At 44.4% G+C, this 27,926-nt stretch overlaps 1 protein-coding gene across 1 annotated transcript; it reads right to left on the bottom strand.

Moving 5' to 3' along the window:
• Positions 1 to 384: 384 nt before the first annotated feature.
• Positions 385 to 27,268, bottom strand: Riok3 (RIO kinase 3). The gene is made up of 13 exons (XM_021150613.3): positions 27,020 to 27,268; positions 19,864 to 19,979; positions 19,004 to 19,149; positions 18,808 to 18,915; positions 18,496 to 18,605; positions 16,571 to 16,714; positions 13,850 to 13,977; positions 7,736 to 7,933; positions 7,068 to 7,227; positions 4,040 to 4,120; positions 3,859 to 3,948; positions 3,069 to 3,176; positions 385 to 1,869 (listed from the first exon to the last, which is right to left on the bottom strand). Exons 1-13 carry the CDS (start codon positions 27,080 to 27,082, stop codon positions 1,762 to 1,764), a joined length of 1,560 nt encoding a protein of 519 aa, XP_021006272.1. The 5' UTR covers positions 27,083 to 27,268; the 3' UTR covers positions 385 to 1,761.
• Positions 27,269 to 27,926: the final 658 nt, after the last annotated feature.

Genomic DNA, 27,926 nt, shown 5'->3' with positions numbered 1-27,926 from the left:
ACTTATCAAACTAGTATCTCCTACAATATCCAGCTATGTGAAAAATGTCCTGACCTCACAAAAGGGGGGGGGGGGGGATACTTGTAAAACTCAAAACAAAAATTGTGTGTGTGTGTGTTTAAAACTGCACTGCTGCTGGGCGTGGTGGTGTATGCCTTTAATCCCAGCACTTGGGAGGCAGAGGCAGGTGGATTTCTGAGTTCGAGGCCAGCCTGGTCTACAAAGTGAGTTCCAGGACAGCCAGGGCTACACAGAGAAACCCTGTCTTGAAAAACAAACCAAAAAAAAAAAAAAAAAACTGCACTGCTTACTTTGCTATAGAAAGGGTGTCTTGGTGCCAGGACATTAAAATAAGGACTAAGAATTAACCACACAATGAACCAATTCTAAAATGATCTCTTCATTTTTAATTTCTTGAAAGGCAAGTTCATAGCACACTCCAAGCAATGGTTTGAGAAAGAATATGTCAAGAAAGCAAACAAAGTTTTAAATGATTGTTTCTAATGACTTTTCTGCAATTTGTGTCCAGCCAATAATTTCTCATCATTTAAATCTTTGTGTGGAGCAGCAAACATAAGTGAGATGAGCCACCTAAATTCACACTCCTCTGAAATACAATTGAAGCAGTAGAACAGAAACAAAAATAAATAGTCTAGAAAGAACATATTTGGCAATTTAAAATAATGTTAAAAATTTTCAAATATAAATTACATTTACTTTTTATAACCAGACAGAAAGTGAAGCTGTTTAGTGGATCCAATGTGACTCCCGGAACTGGGGTAATGAGGTGAGAGCAAGCAAGCACTGGTTTTCAGAACAAGGCTCACCTTTTCAGGCAGAGTCCAGCCAGTGTGAAGACTGGCAGAGGCCCGACAGCCGAGTTAGCTGGTTAACTCAGTACTTGAGCTGTTCAGGCTTTGTCTTCCACTTACTCAACAGCTCGTTACTTTGTTCTAGTTCTCTCCAAATGATTAGTAATCAGTATGTGAACAATTTTGGGGAAATGTAAACTGAAATGTTTCATTGCCTTCTTAAAATGTAGCAGATCCCATTCTTACATTCTGCCCTTCCAGATACTTTGTATTCTCACTATAAATGTAAATAACCAACCACTTAACCTAAATGAAGAAAACCTGAAAGTTAAGTTTTAAAATGTAGTTAAGAAATCCTTTTATCTTTCAGAAACCTGTCACCTCTCCTGGCTATGAGATGGAAATGTAGAATTCCGCACATCTACGATGTACCAATAGAAGGTCCCCTGCTTATGTCCATTTCCACCATCCACTGAGGCCAAATGCCCATTTCTAATACCCACTGGGGTCTCCAGGCTCACGGTCAAACAGCTAGGAAGGGCTAATTTAAAACAGTAACATCCACCCAAAGATGCAAGGGAAAGCAGGAGGCGAGCGGAATGGAGCACAGCTCAGCCATCGAGCCTCCCCTGCAAACACCTCAGTCCCCACCTCCCACATTTGGAAACACTGCCTATGTGAAAATCCTCATCTAGACACTTCAGATCATGAGTTGTATAAAATCCAGACTCCTGTGGCTACACATCTGTACCTGTTAAAGAATTATATTATCCTTTTTGTAAGATGAGAGGTAGTGACATTTTATTCTTCCAATGCCGAGTTAAAAATTGCACATCTGGCACGTGGGTCACAAGTGAGAAGCCCAGAAGCAGCACTGTCCACTCCTGCTTTGGTATGTCAGGTCACCTACACTCGTTGGCTATGGCAGCTGCCATCCGTCACCACTGTACTAGTCCGCAGACAGCACAGGTGGGCTTCCATCATCTTTCAGAAACGAGGCTGCTTTCCTCCCATTCTTCTGAACGTGATCTTCATTCATCTTCTCCAAAGCTTCTATCTACAGACCAAGCATGGAATCCTTAGTCAAATTTTGGCTTTTTATGAACATATCTGACCAAAGTGGCATTTTTCCTCTCTAACCTCTGGCGATTACTAATGATGCTGGCCTTGAATCAGAATCTCTCTCACCTTCCTCTCCCCATACCCTGTCTGCATGTGACAGGTGTGCACATCTACTTGTTTGCTTTTCTTTGCTTTGCTTTTCAGTATAGAATAGAGTTTATTTAGGGAATTGGGGTAAGGAGGTGGTTAAGAAGATAGCAGAGGCAGAGAAAGGGGAAAAGGGAACAGGGAGAGAGGGGGAGCAAGGGGCAAGAGGCAAGAGAGAGGCAAGAGCATAATTTGCTTTCACTTGATGATATTACCAAGGTCAATACTAGAACCTCATCAGTTTTGTGATGTCCTCCATAAAGCTCCCCGTCCACAGTGTCCACCCCACCTGACTGAGCCACAGCTCTCTGTACTTCCTGCCTGCTCTTAGGCTCCCCCAGAGCTTGGCCAAGCTCAAGGTTCACATGAGAATTTCAGAATAGACGCTAACTACCCTCTGCAGTGTGGGTAAAACACTGGGGAAATGTCTTTCTTAAAAGACATCCTCTCTCTATGTAGACCTGGATGGCCTGCAACTCTCTATGTAGATCAGGCTGGCCTCAAGCTCACAGAGCTCCACCCGCCTCTGGGATTAAATGTGTGCCACCACAGCCAGCTGTTGCTTTTACCTTTTAGCTTTTGCCCAATCCTGAGTATCAAGAGATCTCTGAAGGATCTGGCTTTCTGCCTTTGTTCCCGTAGCTCAGTACTACAATGAAGTACTCTCTGTTTGTGGCTACTTCTAGCAGGTGGGTTCTGTGAGTTCCTGTTCTGACATCACCCAGAGTGTTCCTCAGTCAACTTCCTCATTCTTGAGACTGGAGAACTAAAGCTAAGCGGGAATGTGTTGTGACCCATCCTTTCTTTTTAGACCCCTGGCAGGGAATACACCATGTAGACCCATGCTGCCCTAAAACTCAGAGATCTGCCTGTCTCTGCCTCCTGAGTGCTGGGAGTCTTCTATTACTCATTTAAAGCAAAGTGTCACCTCTGTGAACGAGCCTTTCAGTGTGTGTAGAGAAGCTGGAGGGTGTGAGGTGAGACCTGAGCTCCGGGCAGCTCCCCTGCAGCAGCGACAGGACAGAGAGCTGTGCACGACTCACTCACCTCAGCTAAGAAATCCGCTTCATTGTCTGCCGAGATGTTCAGGCCAGAAACAACATTGAACAGCTCCCGCTCATTAAGGGCTTCCGTTACTCCTCCTTTCTGGAAGAACTAGCAACGGCATGCAAACCATCAGAGACACGGGCAAAGTTCCCACAGACCAGCATGCACAAGGCACCAGGCAACTCCACCATTGTGCAGGCCTTCAGTTAACAGGCCCACATTCTACTTGATATTGTCCAGCTTTAGTACCTGCTCTGCCTCCTGGTTTCCCCTCTTCACTTATAAACATGGTGCCTGTGTACAATTACTCTGGCACGGCATCATACGGACAGATGCTATATTCACTAAATCCCATGAATTATCATTTTCAAGCAGCCCACAGGCTACCTCCAGTACAAAGTTGCTCTCTTACTTGGTTCTGCTGCTAGGGCGTCCTTTCCCTTAGAAATGGGAAATGAGAGTGAGCAGGCACTGCTCCTCTGTCTCATAGAGCAATGTGGTAGGAAGCAGCAGGCTTACCATGTTCTACCTTTGGTTTATGCACTATGCACGCTTTAAGTCGACTCACTGTGTAAACAGCAGGAGCCAAACCAAAGCCAGAGTCACTTAGAAACAGGCCATGTGAGTCATAGACTCCAGTCTATGAATGAATTCCGAAAATGTCTCCTTTATCTCCTTCTCTGTAAGGGAGCTGGTATCCCTTCCTTAAATTTCTACAATTATGGTTCTCTTAGGAGGAAAATATTTGGACTTGTTAGGTCCTTTAAAAAACATTGCTTTGCACACCTACCTGTGAAACATTCCTACAGTCACGGAATAAGAACTCCAGGCCATGAGGATGGGTTGGCTCTACAGACTGACTGACGTCAATCAACCAGACCTAGTGAACAAAAAGCACAGACTGGTGTGTCTACACTCAATAGCCTCCGTCAGGAAACGTAACCTGAGTATTAACTAAGTGTGCCACTCACCTTCCCAGCATGCCACAACATGTTATACTCGCTGAGGTCAGCATGCACAAGGGTACATTCGTTATACAATTGCTGCATCAACTGTGAGAAAGGAAGGGAACATTTAGGAAATGAAAGCACAATTGAATTTACCTCTACTAAATGAATTAAGATACTGATTAAAGTAAACAACTCAATAAATACTTTCCAGAAAAACAAGTTAAAAACTTATTTCCCAAAAACAAACAAACAAACAAACAAAAACAAAAATACAAACCAAACCAGCAACCTTATTTGCTTTCTTATTTGTCACAGTAATGACTTGGACCCAGGACTCACACATATCCAACAACTGAGCCACAGCCTCTCCAAGCCCTTCCTTCCTTCCTTCTTGTTGTCATTAGTGTTGCTCAGGAGGGTGAGACACAGCAAGGAACTGCCAGGGAATCAGTGTATGACATTCTGCTTTCTTGCTGGGACAACAAAATCAGCCCATGGGTCAGACTCTAAGTGCATCTATTGCCTAACCAGGGGACCAAGGGAAGTCACTTCTCTCTGTAAAAGGATAAAGGTCACTAAGACCTCCATGGAGCATATACAATTCCATGTGAAAAACATTTCCTGCCGCTGGTGGTAGAATAGGAATATTCTTGTTTGTAAGCCAGAGTCTTGATATGTAGTGTAGGCTGGTCTTGAACTCATGAACTTTCTGCCTTAGACTCACAAATGTTGGGATTCTCAATGTGTGGCACATGTGGCTAACAGTCTTTAAATTAAGGAGCATCATACATTCAACATAGTGATAACCCCTAAACTTATACTTGAAACCATTTGTTTGCCCCCCCTAACAGAACCAAACAACAAAAGTTGACCACTTGTCTCTTCCTCAGTCGCCCAAGCAGCCAGAAAAGGGTTTCTTTTTTTCACTGCCCTTCTCTCGGCAGTGGAAGGTGGTTTATCTCTCTACTGTATCCTGTTGTGTATGTGCATGTGTTCATGACTATATACATGTGGGATGTACATGTGCATGCATGTGGAAGCCAGAAGTCCATGCCTCTATGTCTTCCTCTATTGCTCTCCACCTTAGTTCTTGAGACAAGGTCTCTCTCCCTATAAACCTGAAGCTCACGGATTCAGCTAGACTAGCTGGCCAGTGAGGCCCTGGGACCCTCCTGTTTTCTGCCCAGAGCTGGGATTGCAGACACACACACAACACTGGACTTTTAAAGGGATACTAGGAGGGCAAACTCAGCCTTGGGCTTGCACAGAAGTATACTGGCTTTAAGTCCACTCCTTGCCCCCACATTTCCTGTTTGCATCAGAGCGCAGAAGCACTGTGATGAAACCAAGGCTGTGGATATCCGCACCACTGAAGCTCAGGCCCCTCGACTGTGTCTTAACAAATGACTTGGATAGTGTCTTTATATTCACATGAGCTGCTGTATGACACAAAGGCTCCATGCACACCGTGTACCATGCACACGTGTACATGCAGTGTTCACTAGAAACACTGCAGAGGAACAATGACAGCACTAGGGGTGTTTCCTTAAGCGGGAGGCCTCAAATTTAATTCAGTTATCACCCCCGACACTGCTGACACAGGCTTTCCAGTCCGAGCATCTGACTCAGCGACTGTCCTGTCACTCCAGTGTTCAATTTTCATTGTCATTCTGCTTACATAAGGATGCCAATCTGCTTCCCCTGACTCTCAACAGTAGCCGTAGGCCTTTTCTTTACTGTTAAGGACACCTAAGGACTCAGATACAGGACTCCATCTGCTAAACCTGACTCTCAACAGTAGCCGTAGGCCTTTTCTTTACTGTTAAGGAACATCTAAGGACTCAGATACAGGACTCCATCTGCTAAACCTGACTCTCAACAGTAGCCGTAGGCCTTTTCTTTACTGTTAAGGACACCTAAGGACTCAGATACAGGACTCCATCTGCTAAACCTGACTCTCAACAGTAGCCGTAGGCCTTTTCTTTACTGTTAAGGACACCTAAGGACTCAGATACAGGACTCCATCTGCTAAACCTGACTCTCAACAGTAGCCTTAGGCCTTTTCTTTACTGTTAAGGACACCTAAGGACTCAGATACAGGATTCCATCTGCTAAACCTGACTGAAGTTCAGTGGAAAGTGGTTTTGTATTTTAAGTCGGCAATGCTAAAAATGAAGCCTGCCTTTGCTCCCTGAATCTCTTAGGTTGTCTAAAATCATTCAACATGCAAAACACAAAAGCAACTCTTTTTGTTGGGATAGGGTGTCACTAAGGAGTTCAGACTGGCCTTGAACTTGAGATCCGTCAAATTGTAGGATTCCAGACAGGCAGCTTTAATTTTTTTTTTTTTTAAGATTTATTTTTATTTAATGTAAGTACACTGTAGCAGTCTTCAGACACTCCAGAAGAGGGCACCAGATCTCGTTATGGATGGTTGTGAGCCACCATGTGGTTGCTGGGATTTGAACTCTGGACCTTCGGAAGAGCAGTCGGGTGCTCTTACCCACTGAGCCATCTCACCAGCCCGCAGCTTTACTTTTTAAGAGATGACTTATTTGTACTCCGTATGGAGTGAGTTCCTGCACACTGTACGTGCATCAGAACCTCTCAACTAGAATTGCAGGTGGCAATGGAGCAGCTGACCTGGGTGCTGGGAACAAGGACAGTTAAGTGCTCTTTCTTAATCACTGAGTCAACTCTACCTCCCCAACTCCCTTTAGACAGTGTCTTACTATATAGTCTATGCCACTGAAACTTACTAGATAAGGCTGACTCCAACTGTGGCTATCCTCCTGTCTCTGCCTTCTCAGGAACACAGTGGACACCACCATGCCTGGTTTAAAGACACTTACTTTAATGTCAACACCCTTTACAAGATTCTGTTTATCTTTTATGCCACCTTCAAAATTTATATTCCAAGATTTTTAAAGAGTTATCATCATTACTAAGACAGACTCTTGTGCTGTGTCCCCAGGTTGGCCTTGAACAGCTGGGACTATCGCACACAACTCACAAATCAGTGTACACATGCTACACAGGCACAACTTACATTAAGAGTCTGATAGTAGGCATCTTTCATTTCTTCATTACTAAGCTTTACTTCTTTTAACTTAGGGGCTGGAACTTGATCATGGCCAATGAAAGACATAACTAAAATGTGCTTCTTCAGCAGTACAACTGTTGGACAAGGAATTCCAGCCTTCTGCATTCTGTATAGAAAGAAATAATTAAGAATATAAAGATGAGAAGGAGAAAACATGCATTAATTCAACGAACACCTAACTAGGGCCTTCACTAAGCTGGTATTATGTTCTACACAGATGCAGAAACGAAAAAAAAGGTAAGACACAGACCCTGGTAGGGACACTCAATAGTGAAGTGGCATCATGGGAAGGCTGGCATAGGTGCAGCAAGCGCCCTGCATGCACGGTGATTCTACAGAAAGACCATTTAACATAGAACTTTCACACATGTGATGGGATGTCTAGGCAGATGGTGCCTTAGTTTCCCTTAAAAGTCAGTGAAGAAGGAAAATGCCTTTTTATTTACAAAGTAGGACTTCTGGTTCAAAACATGGAAATGTTTTCTGACAAAAAAACCTCATGAAGCACTAGAAAGTCAAAGCCTTTTGCTAATTCTGTAGATCTTGGCCTGGCTAGTAGTCCTGGTACAAAGGGCAATTCCCAAGGTCACCTGCAGCAAGACCATTTTCTTTACCTTGTAAGGTTGTGCATTTCTTTCTCTGCCCACATGCGGATGATCTTACGTGGATTTAGTTTACTGAAGCGATCTTTAAACCTGAAATCATCTTTAATGTACTTGTCACGATTCTTAAACTCATTAAGGGTTGTTTTAAATACCTTGATGGCACATTCTGTTGGTATAGCTTTACCATCTTCCTTTTCCTCCTCCAGGCTAAAGGGAGTAAGAAGAACTGAGTCACTGTAGGTCACCATAGGTTACCATGGTAAGACTCCATCCCACCAAGCACACCTACTTTGTTTCAAGGTGCCGCTGCTTTGCCTTGTTTATTTAATACCTTCAAGTACTGTATCTTAATAAAGTGTTAGGTTTTAGGGGGTTCTAATATGTTTCCTTGGATGGCCTGGAATCCTAGACCCAAATGATTCTCCTGCCTCAGCTCCCCAGGACGTGGAAATATAGATACACACTATTGCTCCTAGTTGGTTTTGTTCCTTTTAACATAAGTATACTTTCATGACTGTAGAATCAAGCTTGACAAGTAACAGAAAAACACACTTCTTAAAGCAAACTACTCTGACCGTGGATGATTTGGGATCAAAAGTCAACAAAGTCAACACAGAGAAAACCTTTTAAAAATAATGGCTTCTTTCTCGACAAATGGTGGTGTGAAGTACGCCCTGTGGGTACGTGAAGGGCAGGAGAGAGCAGAAACAGAGCATGAATGGACTCTAGAGAGAGCCAACCAGGATGTACACGGTTAGCAGCACTGGAACCAGAGCTGGGACAAAGGGGAGGACTCGAATGACATTCACAAGAGACTTGGGCCCTGTCTGAGGAAACACTGCAGTTAAGTCTGCCTAGAGAGAGGGAATAAAAGGTGAAGATGAGTGACAGGGTGAGGAGGAGACAGGCTCCAAAGACCTGGGACATTTCTCTAGAGGCAGCAGCCACCACGAGGGCTTATCACATGACCAGCATGTTAGAGTAGGAAGACCAAGGGAGGCAGAGGCAGGGCTGACTCAAGAGGTTTGAATCACAGCGATAACAGGGAAGAAAAGGTGGATGAAACTATAGCAACATTTCTTCTAAATACCTGCAGGCAGGCTACGCTGGAAGAGAAATGAAGTGCACCCAGAAGACAGAATCTGAGCCACGCCAGCAACCTCTCTGTGTATTACACTCTCCTGGCTACTTCTCCACACAGCCGCAAAGGTTCAGAGTCCTTTAGCAGGCTCTGTGGAACCCTTTCTTTGTGTGGCGTGTGAGATCTAAGGCTTTCATGTCCTCTATCTATGGAGAGCACTTACCTTTCCATACCTGCTCCTGTTTTCTCTAAATATCAGGCCCTTTTACTCAACCCATCACTGGTTTCCTTGGATGTCTACCAGGTGTCGTCCACTTTCCATTCCATGCCAAGAACAATGGTAGCTTCCTAGATCTGTTTTCCCCTCGGCTCTCATCTCAGGAAATAACACCAAGACCAGTCCAACAGAATAGACTGCTGATTATACTTTCTAACCATAGCTTCCCATTCGCTTCACTGCACCAAGAGTAAAGCAACACAATAGTTCATTTACACTGCCATGAAGACTTTTCCTAGAGTACTAGGGTCTGAACCCAGAACTCTCCATGCTACATGCTACTGAGCTACATCCATAGCCAAGACACTTTTTCTTTTTCTTTTTTACTATCATTCATTTTCCTTCTAGCAGCCCAAGTCATTTTTTGACCAAAAAAAAAAAAAAAAAAAAAATTCCACCTTTGGTTCCCACTGAGCTTAAATAGCAGACTCCTTCCAGGGTCTCAGTCCTTCTTGCCCTACCTCCTCCTGCCTCCTAGGCTCCACTCTCTAGTCTGCCGTGCAGTGCAACCTCATCTTCCATGCACACTGGGTACGTCCTTCCTAGTCATTTCATCAGACTTCCCTGCTCTCCTCATCAAAACACAACACTGCTCCACTGCAACCTTGTACAGCCACATCAGCTGTTGTCTATATATTATTAACCTTGAAGGCAGCAGTGATGGAGCCTGTACTGGGTTAGAACAGGGACTTGAGCACCTAAGAATACCCAGTGGATGGAAGCTGCTTAAACACTGGCAACTGGATGAGGCAGCTTTCAGGAAGAGATTAGAGGCTTTAAAAGAAATGTCCCCAATACCCTAAATATGTTACAGACATACTAGGCTGACGTGAGATGAGCTTCCTGTCATTGGGCAGTTTACCCACAGAGTAAACGAAACCCTATTTTCAAAAAAATAAAATCAGAGATAGAGTCCAATTTAAATAATTCATCTCAATATTCTCCTAGCAAAACACGTCCCCGTACCTTAGGCAAATCACATATCCCTCTGCTAATTTTCTGTGCTTTATTTTTTGCGACAGGGACTCAGATAGCCTAGGCTTGCCCCACATTTACTATGCAGCTAAGGGTGAACTTGAAATCCTGTGCCCCAGCCAGGCAGTGGTGGTGCATGCCTTTAATCCCAGCACTTGGGAGACAGAGGCAGGTGGATTTCTGAGTTCGAGGCCAGCCTGGTCTACAGAGTGAGTTCCAGGACAGCCAGGGCTACACAGAGAAACCCTGTCTTGAAACCCTCCCACCCCCATCTCCCCAAAAAGCAATCCTGTGCCCCTTGCCTTCACCCTGAGTGCTGAGATTATGGCGTGCACCAACATACCCAGTTCCTTCTCTCCCTAGTATAGAGTCTTACTGTTGCTCAAGTGAACTCTTAACTCACAGGAAGCTGCAACTACCTATGTGCATCCTGTCTGGCTTCTTATGCCAACTTAAGGCCCTTAACCACATCACTGTGTTTATATCATGTTATTCCCCATATCTCTAACATTTACTGTCAGGTAAAAGTATAACTTTGTTGATTAGCACAAAATTGAAACTGTCTAATACACTTATCAACAGAGCTGAAGCTCTGACTATATGCCTGAGGCAGCCTCCCTCCCTCCCTCCCTCCCCACCTCTCCTGCGGCAACTACTGTCACTGTGCTCTTTCTAGAGTGATGACTGATCTTAGCTGTTAACTTCACTGTATTTGTAATCAGCTGAAACCCAAGAAGCTGGCATGCTATAAGGAATAATTCTCTTCCTTCTCCTCCTCCTTCTTCCTTTTCCTCTTCTTCCTTATCCCCATTACTTCCCCTCTTCCTCTTCCTCCCCTTCTTCCTCCTCTCCCTCTTCTTCCTCCTCTTCTTCTTTTTTGCCAGGACAGGGTCTCACAACATAGCCCTGGCTCAAACTCACAGAGATCTTCCTGCCTCGGTCTCTCAAGTTACAGGTATGTGCTGCCACCACCACCTGGCTGAGGGATTATTCTTGATCAGATCATTTAAGTATGAAGATCCACCCTAAATCTGGGCCAGACTTTCTGGTTAACAGCCCACATAAAAGGACAAGGAAGGCCCCTTGCCCTCACTCTTGCTGGCAAGATCATCTATCCTGCAGTATCCTGAGGTATCCCTTCACTGTAGGCGTGAGAACCTACTTCTTCACGATTCCAATGCAGACAGAAGATCAGCAGCTCCCTAGGAATTCCCAGGGGCTCCAGGGACATCCAATCTCCTGGACTGAACAACTTATCAGATTCTTGGCCTTTCTATCAGGAGGCATCCATTGTTGGACTATCAGACCAGTTTGTGAGCCACTCTAATAAGTCATCCCCCTTTAAAATATATACATATGTATACACATACAATCCTATGTATGTAATTCTATCATTTCTGTTCTTTTAAAGAACTCTGACTAAGCCAAGAGTGGTAACCCACACCTTGAATCCTGACAATCAGAGGCAGGCAGATCTCTGTGAGCTCAAGGCCAGCCTAGTCTACAAAGCGAGACCAGGACAGCCAGGGCTGGTTACACTGAGAAACCCTGTCTCAAAAACCAATTAAAAAAAAAGGAATAATAATAACACTAACCTGACTAATACACAGATATACAGATAGAGCTATGTGGACAAGCAGCTACAGATCATGACTATACTTCTTCAACTAGCATTTGGCTGTCAATATTGGGGATTTTGCTCACTTTAAAGAAAAAGTTGAGGTGGGACTGACTTCCTCATGATGTCTTCCCTGAATGTGTCTGGCAATGACCTCGCCCATGTCTCTTCCTACCCTACTGTGGTCTTCCCGTGTGTAAGCAACTGCATGCTTTTTCTGTGTTCATCAGTGTTCTTACTGCAGTGAACTCCTCCTGTTACGAGAGAGTCTGACTGACAGTTGTGGTGACAAAGACCATATGTACTGTTCCTTTTATGTCCTTGTGTGAATGAGGGTCAGTAGACAACCAAGGGCATTGGTCCTTCCCTTCTACCTTGGGGCAGAGTCTTGTTGTCTGTGTGCCAGGCAAGCTGACTGTAAGCTTCCAGGGCCTCTGCTGTCTCCAGCTCCACCCTGCTATAGGAGCACAGGAAACTCCAGTCCTCACACATGCATAACAAGCACTTTACCCTCTGAACCAACTCTCCAGCTCAAAAAAAAAAAAATCAAAGGGGAAACCCCAAGAAACAGGATTTGTTACACTAGCTAGCTCAGAATTTGAAAGGGAACAAAGCCAGCTCTCCATTCAGTGAAGCCTTCCACTAACTATTCAACAAAGACGGAAAAACAAGGCATACAGTTTGTCTCAGTGATTCATTAGGAATTGAGCTTCAGGGCACGCCTGTAAAAGTACATCTAAATTCAAGGATGTCCCTACAAGTTCCCATGTCATTTAAAGTGGCATGGTCAGGAATGGAGTTAAGAGCACTTGCCGTGCTCCCCGTTCCAGAGGACTGGAATGTGTTCGCAGCACCCACGCAGGACACTCACAAACACCTGTAACTCCAGCTCCAGGGAGCCAACAATGCCATTCAGCCGCTTACTGTCACGGGTGCATGTATGCACATATTCGCACACACATAAGTCTAGAATACAGAAAGGTCTACTAATACCTAGAAGTCCTTAAGGTATGTTAACTGGGGGAAGATCACTGCTTCAGATAAGTAACAAACATATACAAACTTCTGAAAGATTGGACTCAAAATTGTTACTTATGGAAACAAGTCTGTAAGTTCTGATGAAGACTATTTCTAGCACTTTCTTGTAACGTTTTAGTCAAGGCCAATCGTTTGTTTTACAATAACTTGTACATTAAGTCATATTATGTCTTATTTCAAGGAAGCCTGTGTTGAAAAGTATAAGGAAGAAATGCATGGTGGTACACGCCTTTAATCCTAGCACTTGGGAGGCAGAGGCAGGCGGATTTCTGAGTTCAAGGCCAGCCTGGTCTACAGAGTGAGTTCCAGGACAGCCGAGGGCTACCCAGAGAAACTCTGCCTCAAAAGAAAAAAGAAAAAAGAAAAAAAAAAAAAGGAAAAAAGAAAAAGAAAAAAGAAAGAAAAAGAAAAAAAGATTAATACCAGCAATTACAAAATACGATCTCACTGTGCTCTACAAAAATCCCATAGTGAGTATTCTGTTTCAGACTAGAGGTTGAAAGAGGCAAGCCTGTACCCCACACCCCACTTCTCTTTTGGTTGTTTTGGTTTTGTGCTGGGATTAGACCCAGGGCCTTATGTGTGCTAAGCATGTACTCTACCACAGAGCGACATCCCCAGGCCCAGCCTGCCTTCTATCCTCTTTTTTAGAATTTAACAATCCAACTTAATAGTTTGTGCATGGGCTGGTGAGATGGCTCAGTGGTTAAGAGCACCGACTGCTCTTCCAAAGGTCCCGAGTTCAAATCCCAGCAACCACATGGTGGCTCACAACCATCTGTAATGAAATCTGATGCCCTCTTCTGGTGTGTAAGACAGCTACAGTGTACTTACATATAATAAATAAATAAATCTTTAAAAAAAAAAGAAAGACTTTAAAAAAAATAGTTTGTGCATTATGGATGTGTGTAAAGAGAAATAATTATGAAAACTAAAGGCAAAGACTTGATTAATAGGCATTTGAATGCTTTATAAGTACAAAATAAATAAAAAGTACTGTCTAACCTTTCTACAGTAGTGATGTCTAAATGCCTACTTGCTCTGCAGCACTGTTAGATTCTATATAAATCCATGAGTCCTGAGGAGAAAGGTGCTTTCACACCGTGGCACTGTTGGTTGTGGTTTTTCATTTACCTCCCTCCATATGCATGAAAGACAACAGATTCCTTTCCTGTACTAATACAGCCAGTGATTGTCTCCAGGGTTCCAGAGTTGACCATTTTATACATAAGTAAGCGTGTCTTAGGATCAACTGCCTTTTCCTGTAAGAGACAAAGTTCTATAAGTGAAATGGTCAACATGAACGACTCTGTAAAGGCATATGCACAGCAGGCGCTCATGAGAGCAGGAGCACGGTCACGTACTTCTTCCCTCCCTCCCTCCCTCAGGGCCCCTGGCTGTCAGCTCCAGTGTCATGACGCTAGCTAAAGAGATGGGTTTGGTGACAGTCCCGAGTCTGGGCCATAGAGTCACTCCTTCTGTGGCAGACAACCTCAAGGGCCAGAGCTTTTTGAGGAATAGCCCCAAAGGGACTTTAAGTGCTGACAGCAGAGCCATAGTAACCCATGTTGAAAGGTAAGGAGAGCCACTGAAGGGCGATCCTACGATGTAGAGCACAGAGTAGGTGAGATACGATGTGTCTGAGTGTGGACACAGGCACTGACTGTGTGTAAGGGACTCGGGCCCACCCGCAGCCTGCTCTGGAAGTGTCTGAAGATGACCGCTCATCTGCTATGCTTCCTCCAACTGACCTCACGGAGAAGTCAGCCTATTCTCCTTCACTTCACCATGAGCCTCGATGTGCAGAGTAAGAGGCTCTGATGTACTGGGAAAACTAGCTTCCCGGAAGAGCATCTGCTCTGACCAAGGGCCTCACCGTCCTTCTCACAGCACTGCTGGCTTCCTAGCTCTGGCTCCCCACTTTATGGAAGATGATGTGGGTCTGGAAAGGAATCTCTTCAAGGAAATCAAAACCCTGAGCCCTGCACCCTGAGCTTATACTCCTCCACTCTTCCCCGTCCTCCCAGGTAGGATACTAAAGTAGACAAAGTGCAGAGACAATGAGGGCTCCTGGGTGGCACCCTGCACGGCTCCAGTCTCGGAGGTCATTGATAGAGTGTTCAGGACTATGTTCCCTCTGGCCTCTGGTAACCCCCAATTTTGTCCCAAGATAAATGACTAGCCCCAGAGGAGAAAACCGAACGGAGAACAGCTCCCCTGAAGAGTGGGGGTCACATTCCTGCCGTCTCCTTCCATGGCAGCAATGTGCTCCCTCCCCAGCCCCCACACTATTGCCAGGACTGTGGGTGGGACATATGCCGAGATTACAGCCAATAGGACTGGGGGAAATGTACGCAGGTGGTAAGTGATACATTTGGGATGCCAGGCAGGAGTGTACAGATTGTAAACCTCTAGATTTAATGTATGCAAAGTCTCTCCCCTTCCCTAACCTCTGACCTTTCTTGACTGCCCTGTAACATCTTCTTTACCTAGCTAGGTACCCTCCACTGGGGACCCAGGTCTCTCTTTTACCTTTTATGAAGGTAGAATTCATACACCACCTCTGGAGATATTCCGAGGCTAGAAGACAACAGCTTCTCCCTTCCAGTCCTGAGCCAGTACCAACCTAGTGACATCTTCCCCTGTGTACCCTTGTGGCTCCCTACTACTGAGCCTTGAAATGAGGCTCTTTGGCTATAACTTCCACATTCTGCCCTTAAAAAAGAAACTGGAAGTTAAAACAAATCAAAACCCAAACACTGGCTTAATCAAAGTCTTATTTTACCAACTTTAACCAAGTTTAAATAACTCTGTCTTACAGGTTTTAGAAAAACGTTATTCTTTTTATTTATGTATACATGTGGATGCTAAGGCAGACTTGAGCTGCCTGGTGTGGGTACAGGTAACTGAACTTACTAAAACAATCGTGGGGTGTGTAACACATGCCGGTAGTCCCAGCACTCGGGAGGTTAGAGGCACGTGTATCTGAGTTCAAGGCCAGCCTGGAAAGCAAGTTCCAGGACAGCCAGGGTTTAATTCAGTTTACACATTATACTTTCATGTCCAGTGTCCAGTTTTCAAACATTTTTTCACCTGCATTAGCCCAGAGAGCAAATAATGTTATCTGTAATTTTTTTTTTTTTTTAATAAGATATCACTAGTCCAGGTTGGCCAGGAAATCACTGGAAAGCCGAGGCTACCCTAAAACTCATGGCAATACTGCTGTGTTAGCCTCACACTCCAATGTGCTGGGATTATAGGCATGAGCCACCTGAGCTCAATTTGAACTCCTTGACTAGACTAGTCCCTGGCAGGCAGATGGGTCACTTTACTAAAACACTACCAGGAGTTAACCTCATACAGGTTCTGGACATGCTAAAACTTGTTGAATCTCATGAAATCAAGGGTCACCAACTGTCTCTGCTAAGCCAGTTGGGTTCTTTTAGGGTCCTGCTAGGTGATGTCAGGGTTTGAAGGCTCAAAATTACTACCTCCACCAAAGCCTCTGATGACCCCTGACCCAGTGTATGTTTTACGGGTGCTGTCCTGGGTACCACTTTCATGTGAGGGGCCACACAGGAAGAGGGGCTTCACCCGCTACACCAAATCCTGCGAGCCTGGCAGCACTGCTTCCAGAAATTGAAAACTCTATAATATGTGTCTTCAATAACTGATTAACTGAATGTTAAATCAGAAAATGCCAAAAAGCAACATCACTCGAGTAGCCCTGATTTGGAAAGCCAATTTCAGGGAAAGGGGTGGAGGTAAACATAAAGTTTTGTTTTGTTCTTTTTCCTGAAAACACTGTTTGTAATATGAATTTTCAACCACAGTAGTAGTGCTAAGCATGCTTACAGCGGTAGAATGTTCCTTCTTCTCGTGGAGACGGGCACTCCGACGCTCTTCTGAGTAGGCGTGTTGTTTTAAGGCATTAAAAACGTGGTTGGATAGTTTCAAATCCATTCCAATTCCATCCCCTACCTGAAAGCCAGGGGCAAACTGACAAAAACAGAAAAGTCACGAGTTAAATGTTTTCACATGGTAGCCACGATGCTGGGAACAACGGTGAGAAGTTAGTCTTGCAGTCGATTTCATACTCAACAGATGGCCTCATACAAAAACAACCCACAGGCCCAGGGGAGCAACACAAAACAACTGCAGCCCAAAGGATGACATATCCTATGCAGAGAAACACTTCACCATATCTAAAGTGAATGTCTCTCAGCATTTGTTTTGTACCTTATTTTCATGCCAAAGAACACAATGTTATAAACCCTACTCTAAATCTTAACAACAACAAAAAAATACAATTTCATAAATTATTTTTGAAGACTAAGCTGCTACAGTAAACTGTACAATCACCTCCACGGCAATTATAGTCCACTTAGATAGCTGCTAGGCATCGGTGGATATTTAAATTTGAGTTGATTACCATGTCAGAAGACAGGGTAGGTGGTATTCCCCATGACTAAGTTCTGCTGCACTGCACTGTGCCAGAGCCATACCAAGTATTTCCAGTCAGAATACAGCACAAGCACACCCAATGAGATACTTACTAGACGTGCATTTGTGTGCTAAGGTCTGCATTCTTACCAACCACAGTACTTATGAAAGAAAATACTTTAGAGTGGAGAAATGGCTCCCCAATTAGGAACACTTGTTCTTCCAGAGAACCTGAGTCAGTTCCTAGCATCCATGTAAACAGGTTCACAGCAACCTTTGACTCAGTGCCAGGGGATCCAACGTCCTCCTCAGGCCTCCATACGCACCTCAACACCTGTTTGTGTGTGTGTCTCTCTCTCTCTCTCTCTCTCTCTCTCTCTCACACACACACACACACACGCAAAGTTTAAAAAAATTAATTTGTATGTGTGAGTGTTTTGCCTATATGAATGTACCATGTGCATGCCTGTGCCCATGGAAACCAAGAGTATCACATCCTCTGGGACCAGAGTCAAGGATGGCTGTGAGACACCATGTGGGTGCTGGGAGACAAGCCCAAGTCCTCTGCAGGAGCAGCAACAACTATAAACTGCTGAGCTATGTTGCCAGTGCCCAAGACTTTTTGGTTTTACTGTTTCTTTCTAACTGTGGGTGGATACACATGCACAAGCATGTGTGAATGACCTCGGAGGCAGAGGCATCAGACCTCCTGCAGCCGCTGGAGCTGCAGTATATAGTTGGCTGTGAACCACCTAATGTGGGTGCTGGAAGTCAATCTTGGGTCCTCTGGAAGAACAAGTGTAAGCTTTTCCTTTTCTCGCTCTTTCCTGTCCCTATTGCTGTGTCCTGTAAAAACACTGTTTGTAAAAAATCATGTACTAGGGGCTCTGCTATTCTTCTTAATTGTAGAATCCTGTAAATTAAGTCAGTTTGGAAACTATGATCCTATGTTTTACCCCACAGCACTGTGTGCTCTCTTTTGCACACTGGGTTTGGGGCTTGGGCATTCATCTAGACCACCTCTACAGCCTGAGGTGGTGGCCACAGTATAGAGGAGCACAAAAAGGAGCATGAGTTTGAGGCCAGCCTCAACTATGTTGTGAGACCATATGAAAGAAGTAAAAGAAAATAAAGCTTTAGAAATGTCCTATACTGTATCCAGAATGCTGCTGGTTTGTATTCGCGCTTTGTGTTTTTGTGTTCATTATGTAGCCCTAGCTGGCTGTAACTCACTATGTACACCATGTCTCTGCCTCCCAATACTGCGATTAAAGGCATTGCACCATACCTGGACTGGAATATTGTTTTTAAAATGTATTTAACTATCTATAACTTACATTTTCCATTCTTGCTGTGTTCTTTCTTCCACATACTACTTCATCATGCTTGGTGGTGATGTCTTTTCCTTTTCCAATAAAACCCTTTTTGGGAGTAGGAATTGGCTTTGCTAAAGGCAATTAAGAAAAGCCAAGAATATAAGAATAGCAAGTCATAAAGTCTTGCACTCAGCAAGACACCGGAGAAACACTGAATCTAATAGAGTGAATTATCAAATGAGATCCAAATATAAACATGAATCTAGACAAGTTCACTGGAGACATTGCTCTTCCGTACTCCACCCTTCCCAACTGTGCCCTAACAAGAAGCACCTGGTCTGTAGGGATCGTCTCGAGTGTCCTGCCAGTCAACCTCGTCTTCAGAGCTGTCACTGTCTTCAAAAGGATGAACTTTGCGATAGTTTTCAAACGAAATGGAAACTTAAAAGGTAAAATGTTGATGGTTTATTTTGGAGGGTACACAGGCATTTCCTACCACCCAGTGGAAATGTCATGTGAGCTCTGGTACCTTTGCTATCACCATTGAACTTCTTTTCTTCACGCCTAAGCTGTGCATCATATTCTCTGTCAAATTCCATCTGTAGCATCTGAGCCAGCATTAGGTCACTGGAAGTGTCAATGTTTTCTCCAGAAATGAATGGTCCTTCAGCAACACTGTTCAAAATAAGGTGATATAAGCTGATCTGATGTGCTGTGCTAACAGCTACTAACTGTGAGAGAAGAAAGCATCTTTAATGCTAAAATCCCACTGAAGAAGGGGCAACCAACACATTTACCATCCTCTGTCCAGCCAGCTTCAAACCCACAGCCAACTCTGAGAGCCGCAGCTAGGATTGAGAGCTGGGAGAGAGACCTACAGGGTCTGTCAGGAAATCCATACGGAAACCCAGAATGCTTGTTGTCTATAATCTAACCAAAGCAGAAAGAAAACTAATGAAGAAACAGACAACAAACACTAGAAAACAATACCTCAATAGTTTAACTGTTGCATTAAAAGGAACAAAACCCAGAGACAGAGTGGTTTGTCTAAGATAATATAAACTCAGAATCTCTTATCCAAATTGCTTGAGACCAAAAGTACTTATGATTTTGAAAGTTTTCAGACCCAAAGTCTGAAATGACTAATGTTTAAGTATTCTTGATCTGAAAAATTATAATCCAAAATACTCTAAAATCTGAAAATTTCTGAGTGCTTTTTTGAGTGTCCAAAACTTTAGGGGCTACTCGCTCTGTACTGAAAATCAGGATGAATTAGGTACAGTGTGCTTTTTTTTGCATGGCTGAGTGTGCACTTTTACTCATGTGTAATGACAATCCCCAGTCAGACTCTAAAGCTGTGTTACAGCAAGTGCTGTGTGTGTCACGTACACAACTTCAGGGAAAGCAGCCGCTTCTTCTTCCAACTGCAGCTCTTTAGCCAGCTCCTCGCTCATCACCTCGGTCAGTGAACAGGATACTGTGTTTTGAGGGGTAGCCCATGGGCACTGTTTAAACAAAAGAGAAAAACTTTATAATAGTAACTACATAGTTGAGGTTACCTTTTTTTTTTTTTTTGGTTTTTCGAGACAGGGTTTCTCTGTGTAGCCCTGGCTGTCCTGGCACTCACTTTGTAGACCAGGCTGGCCTCGAACTCAGAAATCCGCCTGCCTCTGCCTCCCGAGTGCTGGGATTAAAGGCGTGCGCCACCACGCCCGGCTGAGGTTACCTTTTGAGAATTAAACTAGATAAAACTATCAAAATGAGTGATTCACTATTTACAAAGTTCACTTTAAAAGAAAGCATCTTTTTTTGTTAATTGCATTTTCACTTGCTCACTTCGGGTGCAAGCATCACAATGCAAGTTAGGTCAAAGGACACCTCGTGGGAGTTGTATCTCTCCTTCTACCATGTGAGTCCCAGGGATTGGACAGAAATCAGACTGCCAGGCCTGGCAACAAGTGTCTTTCTTTATCCACTGAGCCATGTGACCACCTCCCAGGGCAAGTCCTGTTGAGTGTAAATGTAAACTGAGACATGCACCTGGCCTTTTGGTAGGTGTGTTCTCAAGGCTGACAAAGTACCAGGCTATTACACAGCATCACCCAGGAGGCAAGGAGTTCAAGTACAACAAAGTCCCCTGTTCCAACCCATTTCTCATCGAACCTTTCTGCTTGTGACTTAGCTTCCCTAGTAGATTCTCTTATGGGAATAGACTGTATGACCAGCCATGTGATTCACTCCTGTAATTCCAGCACTTAGGAAGCTAAAGGAAAAGGATTGTTTCAGGCCAGTCTGCCCTACAAAGCAAGGATGTCTCAGAAAGAAAAAAGAAATTAATCTTACCAACTAATACAATTCTAATCCCACTCAAGAGTTATGCCTAATTCCAACCATGGCTCCTTACACAAGTGTCAATCCTCCTTAAGATGTCTGAGTATATGCTGAAATAGAACCAAGAAGAAGCCACAAAATATGTATTGCCTACTTTAGGATCTGAGAGTCAGACTTTACAAAAGAGTAATGTTCCTGGGCTCCTTCTTCAGCACTGACCTACCTTAGTGACGGCACCGTCTCCGCTTTCCTAACACACAGATTCTAGATTATTTCACGTTTCCAAAACATCCAAATCATCATTTACTCCTTGTCTTGAGTCAATTTTCCACAATTTTGAGCCTTTTATCAAAATGTAGATTTTACTAGTTACATTGCCTTAGTTAAATGCTGTGTTAGTTTCACTGTCTGAGCTCATTCCTTAATGAGTGTCTACTACAGAATTAACAAACATTGATATCTATATTGGCCACAAAACTATTTAACCAAGGTGAGACAGCAAAGGTACATGAGACTCTGAGACAACTGAACAGGGGAACCACCCATGCTGAGGTTCCAGAGCACTGTGGAGAGGGTCAGAACTGACTGTATAGGCTGCCAGGATGGAACCTGAGTGCAATCAACAATTATTTCATGCCTAAGGGAACCAGAGCAAGTTTTATCTGGACTCGGTCTAAGACAGAAGAAGTGCACATGCCCCTCGCACACACCTACAACAGCCACTGTAGAGCTGGTCCATCCTCATGGAGGCCCCACCTTAGAAGTGCAGTAGTAGATGAGAAGAGGCTTCTTGAAAGTTGGCTGAAGCTCTCTGTAATGTGCGGAACACGGCTTTCTTTGGCCGTCTGCTCTGTAACCTAGAAATCTTGGTCTGGGGGGTTGGAGAAATGGCTCAGCCATTAAGAGTAATTGGATGCTCTTCCAAAGGTTCAATTCCCATATTCACATGGAAGATCACAGTTGTCTATAATTCCATTTCTAGGGGATTCAACACCCTCATATAAATATATATGCAAGTGAAGTAAAAATAAATCAATTAAAATAAGTTCTTGGTCTGATCAATCCCAAAGTCCAAGCTCTAAAAGCAGATGACTGTATTCTTCCAGTCACGATTCTTACCACAAATATCAACCAATAAGGTAAGTAGCAGCCTCCTGCCCCTCCTTTTTTTTTTTTTTTTTTTTTTTTTAGTGGTGAAGATTGAATCTAAGGTCCATTCTAGGTAACTGCCATTCCAGGCAATAGCATGAACTACATTTCCAGCCCAACAGATAACATGTCAATATTTCCCATATTTAAGTCATATTTAAATCATGACACAACTTGAGTAGCTACATTATTTCTTTATTGGTTGGTTGGTCTTGTCAGATCTCAAAGAAACCCAGATAAGTCTCACTCAGTACCTGTGGCTCCTCCCAGCACTTCCTAGCCCTGCCCCCATCCTACCTCTTCAGCCCAATGGCTGTGCTTCCCTCCACCCAGCTTATGACTCCTATATAATCCAACCATTCTGGCTATGCACTTTCTTGGTCTCTGGGTCTATTTGTCTCTCCTTTCTCTTGCTTCTCTCTCTTCTCCCCAAGCATGACCAAGTCCAGTGTGAACCTTTCCAGATGCCTCAAGCTGTACTTTCCCTCAGATCTGTAATAAATCCCTTCACTTGGGTGAGGAGCCATCTCTTGGATCCTCGTTTGAATTAGGTCTCTGTTTTGTAGTTCTGGTTGTCCTGAAACTGTGTGGACCAGGTTCTGCCTCTCATGTGCTGGGATTAAGGGCATGAGCCACTCCATCTGGCCATATCATCTACATGTTAAAGGCTTAGAAACTGAGACAAAGGAGAGCTCCATTAGTAGAGATCAGCACTAAAGTGCAGCCAGAACAGAGCATGAGCCCTTATCCTCAGGACTCAGCTCAGAGCTTCAGACACAGCAACACTCAAGTAATTACTGCATGACACACGCCACAGGAAACCACGCAAAGATAACCAACCGTAGTCTGAAGCTGCAGGGGTCTGGTACCTTGCAGCATCTCTAATTGCTCAAGTTCCTTCCTCCATCTTGCCTGCCTATTTCTCAGGCTCAGGGTCTACTGTCATCACCAGATTCTAAAGACATTAACTATAATCTACAAGGTGACACACTCCTGAGAAGAGCCAAGTGTCAGGCAGAAATCTTGTTACTTTGAAATAGCAGTTTCTCTATTTCCCCAAAGACAAGTCCAAAACCACAGGCCACCACAGGCCATAGATAAAAAAAGCACACGGAACTGCCCACTCACAGTGACCATGTCCTATGGAACCTCACACTCTACAGCTATACTTCCCTGTCTCTGCCAACCAGTTCAACTGGGCCACCTTCCACTGAGGCAACTTCCTTGAGTTAGGTAAGTCACAATTTCAGGCTCCCACAGTTTAAAATCAAATTGAAACAGAAAAGTAGCCGGTAAAAGCCTTCCACAAAATTCCCCTGAGCTCTGTGAGGGGCAGCTTTGGGGAAGGGAGCACTCCACAGATGTTCATCCTGCTGAAAGGGGTTTGGGACATGTACCAGAGGCTTCTCCTATGAACTGGCACCAGGATAGATAGTGGACAGTGCTGTCAATCTCGAGACTCTTTACTGAGTAGTTACGAGGCAGTAGTGAGACGGCTCAGCTGATAAGACACCTGGGGAGCAAGCATGACAACCTTGCTTGTTCAATCCCCAGAACCCACGGAAAGCTGGAAGGAGAGAACCAAGTCCATAAAGTTGTCTTCTTATCCCCACATGCAAACCATGGCACAGGTGCCCCAACCCCTGCATCATACATATACACAATAACAAGAAACTTTTAAAATTTTAAAGTGGCAGTAAACCCAAGGCAATGCGAAATCTCGGACTCCTACCCCATCCGTGACTGACTCACAATTCTGTCCATCAATATATTTACACATAACATGGAGCTCAGATGAGAAACAACACCCATCCTTTCTGAGTGCATCTGAGGTCAATTGTGGCTGTCAATATAATCAGACTAAGAAATGCCTGGATGCCAATCACTCCTCTGGGTGTGCCTGGGAGGGTTTCCCAGAGACAACTTAGACCACAAGGGTTCTGCTCTGCTTCCTTCCAGATCCTCAGCTCTGACTTCTCACTACGGGCCCAAAACCACAGCCAAGTGACCATGATCTGAACACTCTGAAACCATGAGCCAGAATCTTTCACCCTGTAAATGGTTCTCTCAAGTATTTTGGGTCCAGCTATATAAACCTAACACTGTATCTGACAGACCCATAGCCACGTTCCTAAATCCTTAACCCAGAGATGATCCCATCATATGATCTGGTGAAGTCCCACCACTGAACTCTGCTCCTCACGGTTCTTGACCATGGCCACATTCATCAGTCTCTGGCTAGTGCAGGTCGAAGGAATCAGCCTCATTTCCTTTGGTTCCAAATGATGTGTCTGTTCCTAGCTGCTCACTCCACACTATAGAAAGGTTTTTACTGATGCTATCTATGGGGACAGACTCTGGTAAAATGAAAAATGACAAACTCAAGAGGCACCCAGTAACAAAAGTTCAGTCCTCTACTTAAAGCAAGTCTAAGATCACAACTCACAGGAAGATCCTTTTTCTAATCAAATAATCCAAGGCACATTGTCCATGAGTCAATGAATGAGTCAAACGTTTCTGGAAAAATGTTCTGGGTTTTCCCTAACTTGAGGGTCAACGTCTCTCACTAGAACTGCACACTCACCATAACTAGTACAACTTTTCCTGGAACTTCACTCCCCACTGCTTCCAGTTCTACCTCAGCTTCCGCAGTGCTGGGAGGACAGGTATGCACCATTACATACAGTTTTTGAGACAAGGTCCTCACTAGACAGCCCAGCCTGGCTTTGAACTCCTGATTTTCTTGCATTCAGCCTTGGAACTACAGGCACACACTACCATGCCTAGCAATATGCTAAAACTAAAGTCATACCTTACTAGTATTTCCTTAGCTTTCCCCGAATGCCTTTTTCTGATGTAGAATCACATCAGGACACCACATTAGAGTTGTCATGTCTCCTTAAGCTCCTCTTGGTTTTGAGTTTCTCAGACGCTTTGGTGTCTGTAGCAGGTCCATGGATTCATTTCTACAACTCCCTGTTGGAGCTACAGACTTCCCAGCTTCTGCCTCTGGTTTGACAGTCCCCCACTGTCTTGGGCTATGGCCTGTAACTCTTTGTCTGTAATAGCAGTGTGGCATTCTGTCACTCGTACCCTGGAGAGCAGGTCACTGGGACCCCGTCAAGTGAACTGTGAGGTCAAAACTTTTTCAGCATTACTAAGACATGCTTTTTCTTTGTAACTTTTATTCTCTCAAGTATAATAGACTTTGCCGAGTTTACATCAGATCTGATGACATCATCATCCTGTGGCCTGACTGAATGTGTAACTGCACACTCATGCTAACTCTACTGTGTTACTGTGTCCATCTTCAGTTATATTTGCTATAACTATATATACAGATAGATAGACAGATCGATCTGTGGGATGGATTTTCCAGTATACTTCAATCAAAACATATACAACAAATAAATAGAAGAGTAAGCTCCCTTCTATCAAGCTTTGCATTAGTGATTCTTTAAAGAGCCCTATTCTCAGGGCCTCTACATCTCCTCCTCCCCAGGCCCTCACTGTGGTTTTCCAGGCTTAGAGAAGGAAAGGTTTTGTCAGTCTGTCTACCAAAAAACTCCAGGAACATACTTTTTGTTAAATGATGAAAATGGGATTTTATAGTTCTGTTGACATACACTTAGAGGAGAGGGTGGAGGGCATTTTTTATCTGGTATTATTTATTTAGGAAGTGAAACATGGTCTCAGGGTACGTGTTTTCACTGAAAATTTCCTCCAACTTCTGTGGGTGTTTAGCTGGAGAAAGTCAAAGAACCTGGTCTCTACTTTTGTTCTTTTATGTATATTCATTTTGACCTCATCAACAAAGTCAGAGCCTCACACACAAACGTTTATCCATGCTATGACATGAAGATGTAACTATATTTACCAGTACAACATTTGAATCTTCCTATAGGCTTAAAAACTTATAAAATCAACTTTTAAAAAACTGAACAGCTGGGTATGGTGGCGCACGCCTTTAATCCCAGCACTCAGGAGGCAGAGGCAGGCGAATTTCTGAGTTCGAGGCCAGCCTGGTCTACAGAGTGAGTTCCAGGACAGCCAGGGCTATACAGAGAAACCCTGTCTCGAAAAACAAAAACAAACAAACAAACAAACAAAAACAAAAAAACCAAAAAACTGAACAGTTGAGCCTGGCAGTCATAGTGCATGTCTTTCGTTCCAGCACTAGAGGTAGAGGCAGGTGGATCTCTGAGTTAGAGGCCAGATTCATATACTGAGCAAGTTTCAGAACAGCCAAGGCTACACAAAAAAAATCCTGTCTCGAAAAACCAACCCTTTCACACCAATCCCTTCACACCAACCCCCACAAAATCTTTTTTTTTTCTGGATTAAAAAAAGCCAGGGTCCACTGAGATTAACAACTGAATTAATAAATGAGGCAAAATATTCTGAGTTAGCATGCAAAAAACTATTATGAGGTTTTAGAAGGCTGGATCGCCTTCACGACCTTAAACCTGAGGAATACAACCCCCAAAGGAAGCACTGTTGCTCTCAGCAAGTGTTACCGGCCTTTTCATCCTAACCAGTGTAACACGAGAAAGAGGAGGCGTAAAAATCAGACACGAACAGAAAAGAATCGTAGTCTGCCACTCGAGAGGTACAGAAAAACAAAGCCTATGGTAGAACATGAAAATTCATAACCGTTTTACAGTATTACTGCCCACTTTAGTATAATTAGCTGGAGCGGGGAAGGAGCACCTAGATTTTTAACATTTCAAAAACAAGACATTATCGAACTGGGATAACCGCACTCGTCTGAAAGCGACAGTTTGCTAAGGCGATCTTCTAAGCTTTCTCGGGGCTGGGATGACCCACTTGGCCAGTGAAAAACAAGAGCCAGCTGTTTTCCCTCAATCTCGGCGTCCGTGGGGGACGCTCCGCTCCCGTCCAGAAACAAATAGCGAAGACAAAGCGCAGATCCAGGCGGACCCCCGAGCACCCTGAGCGAAGCCGTCAGGGTCCCGCCCCAGGCTCGCCCGACTCGCGTCTCCTAGCTTCGGAGACCAGCATTTGGCGTGAGCTGGCTCACTTGCCGTGACCACCGCTCGCTCACCTTACTGGGTCCCCAGGCTGCTGCGGGCCCTGGCTCAGGCGAAGACACTCCGACCAGATCCATTCCGGGAAGAAGGCAGAGACGAGAACGGAGTCGAGAGGTGACAAGAGGAAGAAAGGGCTCCGCCGAGGACACGGGCGGGGCACGGGCAACCCGCTGCCGGTGCCGGAGGTGAGGTGACAGATGGCGGCGGCGGCGGCGGCGGCCGCGGCCGGAACTGGACCACTTCTTTTCCGCCCTCTATACTAAGGATCTCACTTCTGATTGGCTGTTCGTACCCCAGAAGGGCTGTACTTCCGGTCTCTGCGCTTCCGGTTCAAAGGTTTTCTGGCAAGGGTTGTTATTGACGAGCTCCTGGCACGGAGGGCTGGGTTTGGCTTTCTCTCAGTGGGCACTCCCTGTGCAGGCACCGCCTTCCGGTTCCTTCCTCCCAGCCACCGAATCTAATTAATTCAACCAGTGTGGCCTCCGAATGCTCAAGCCAGGCTGTCTCTGATCATTATTTCCCGGGGTAATTCGAAACCCGGACGGATTGGCGGAAGGGGCGCTGGCGGCAGAACTGGCATATTTAAAAGGGGGAAGTGATAGTGATACAGATTGCGACTGGGTTAAGTGTCATCTGAGGGCAGGTGTGGAATGAGAAAAGCTGCTGAATATGTGGCATAATGCTGAGCGAAAAATAAGACGGCGCAATAAAATTGGTGATTATTTTATTGGGAAATTTATATAGTGACTGGAAAAGCATATAGTGATTATACATCACTATATCCAAGCACTAGTCCGGTTTTAATCTCAAAAATGATGTTGAGGAGAAGATTCCATCCGTTCCTGAAAATGAAACAGGTACATAGAAGAAAGTAACTCAATTTGGACATTAAATGGCCCCTCCAGCTGGCCGCCTAGCATT

This window comes from Mus caroli, unplaced genomic scaffold, assembly GCF_978045245.1.
Source record: "Mus caroli unplaced genomic scaffold, Mus_caroli_1 scaffold_19, whole genome shotgun sequence".
Classification (NCBI taxonomy): domain Eukaryota; kingdom Metazoa; phylum Chordata; class Mammalia; order Rodentia; family Muridae; genus Mus; species Mus caroli.
Note: the sequence above shows the minus strand (reverse complement) of the source record. Positions and strands in the feature narration are given on the sequence as shown.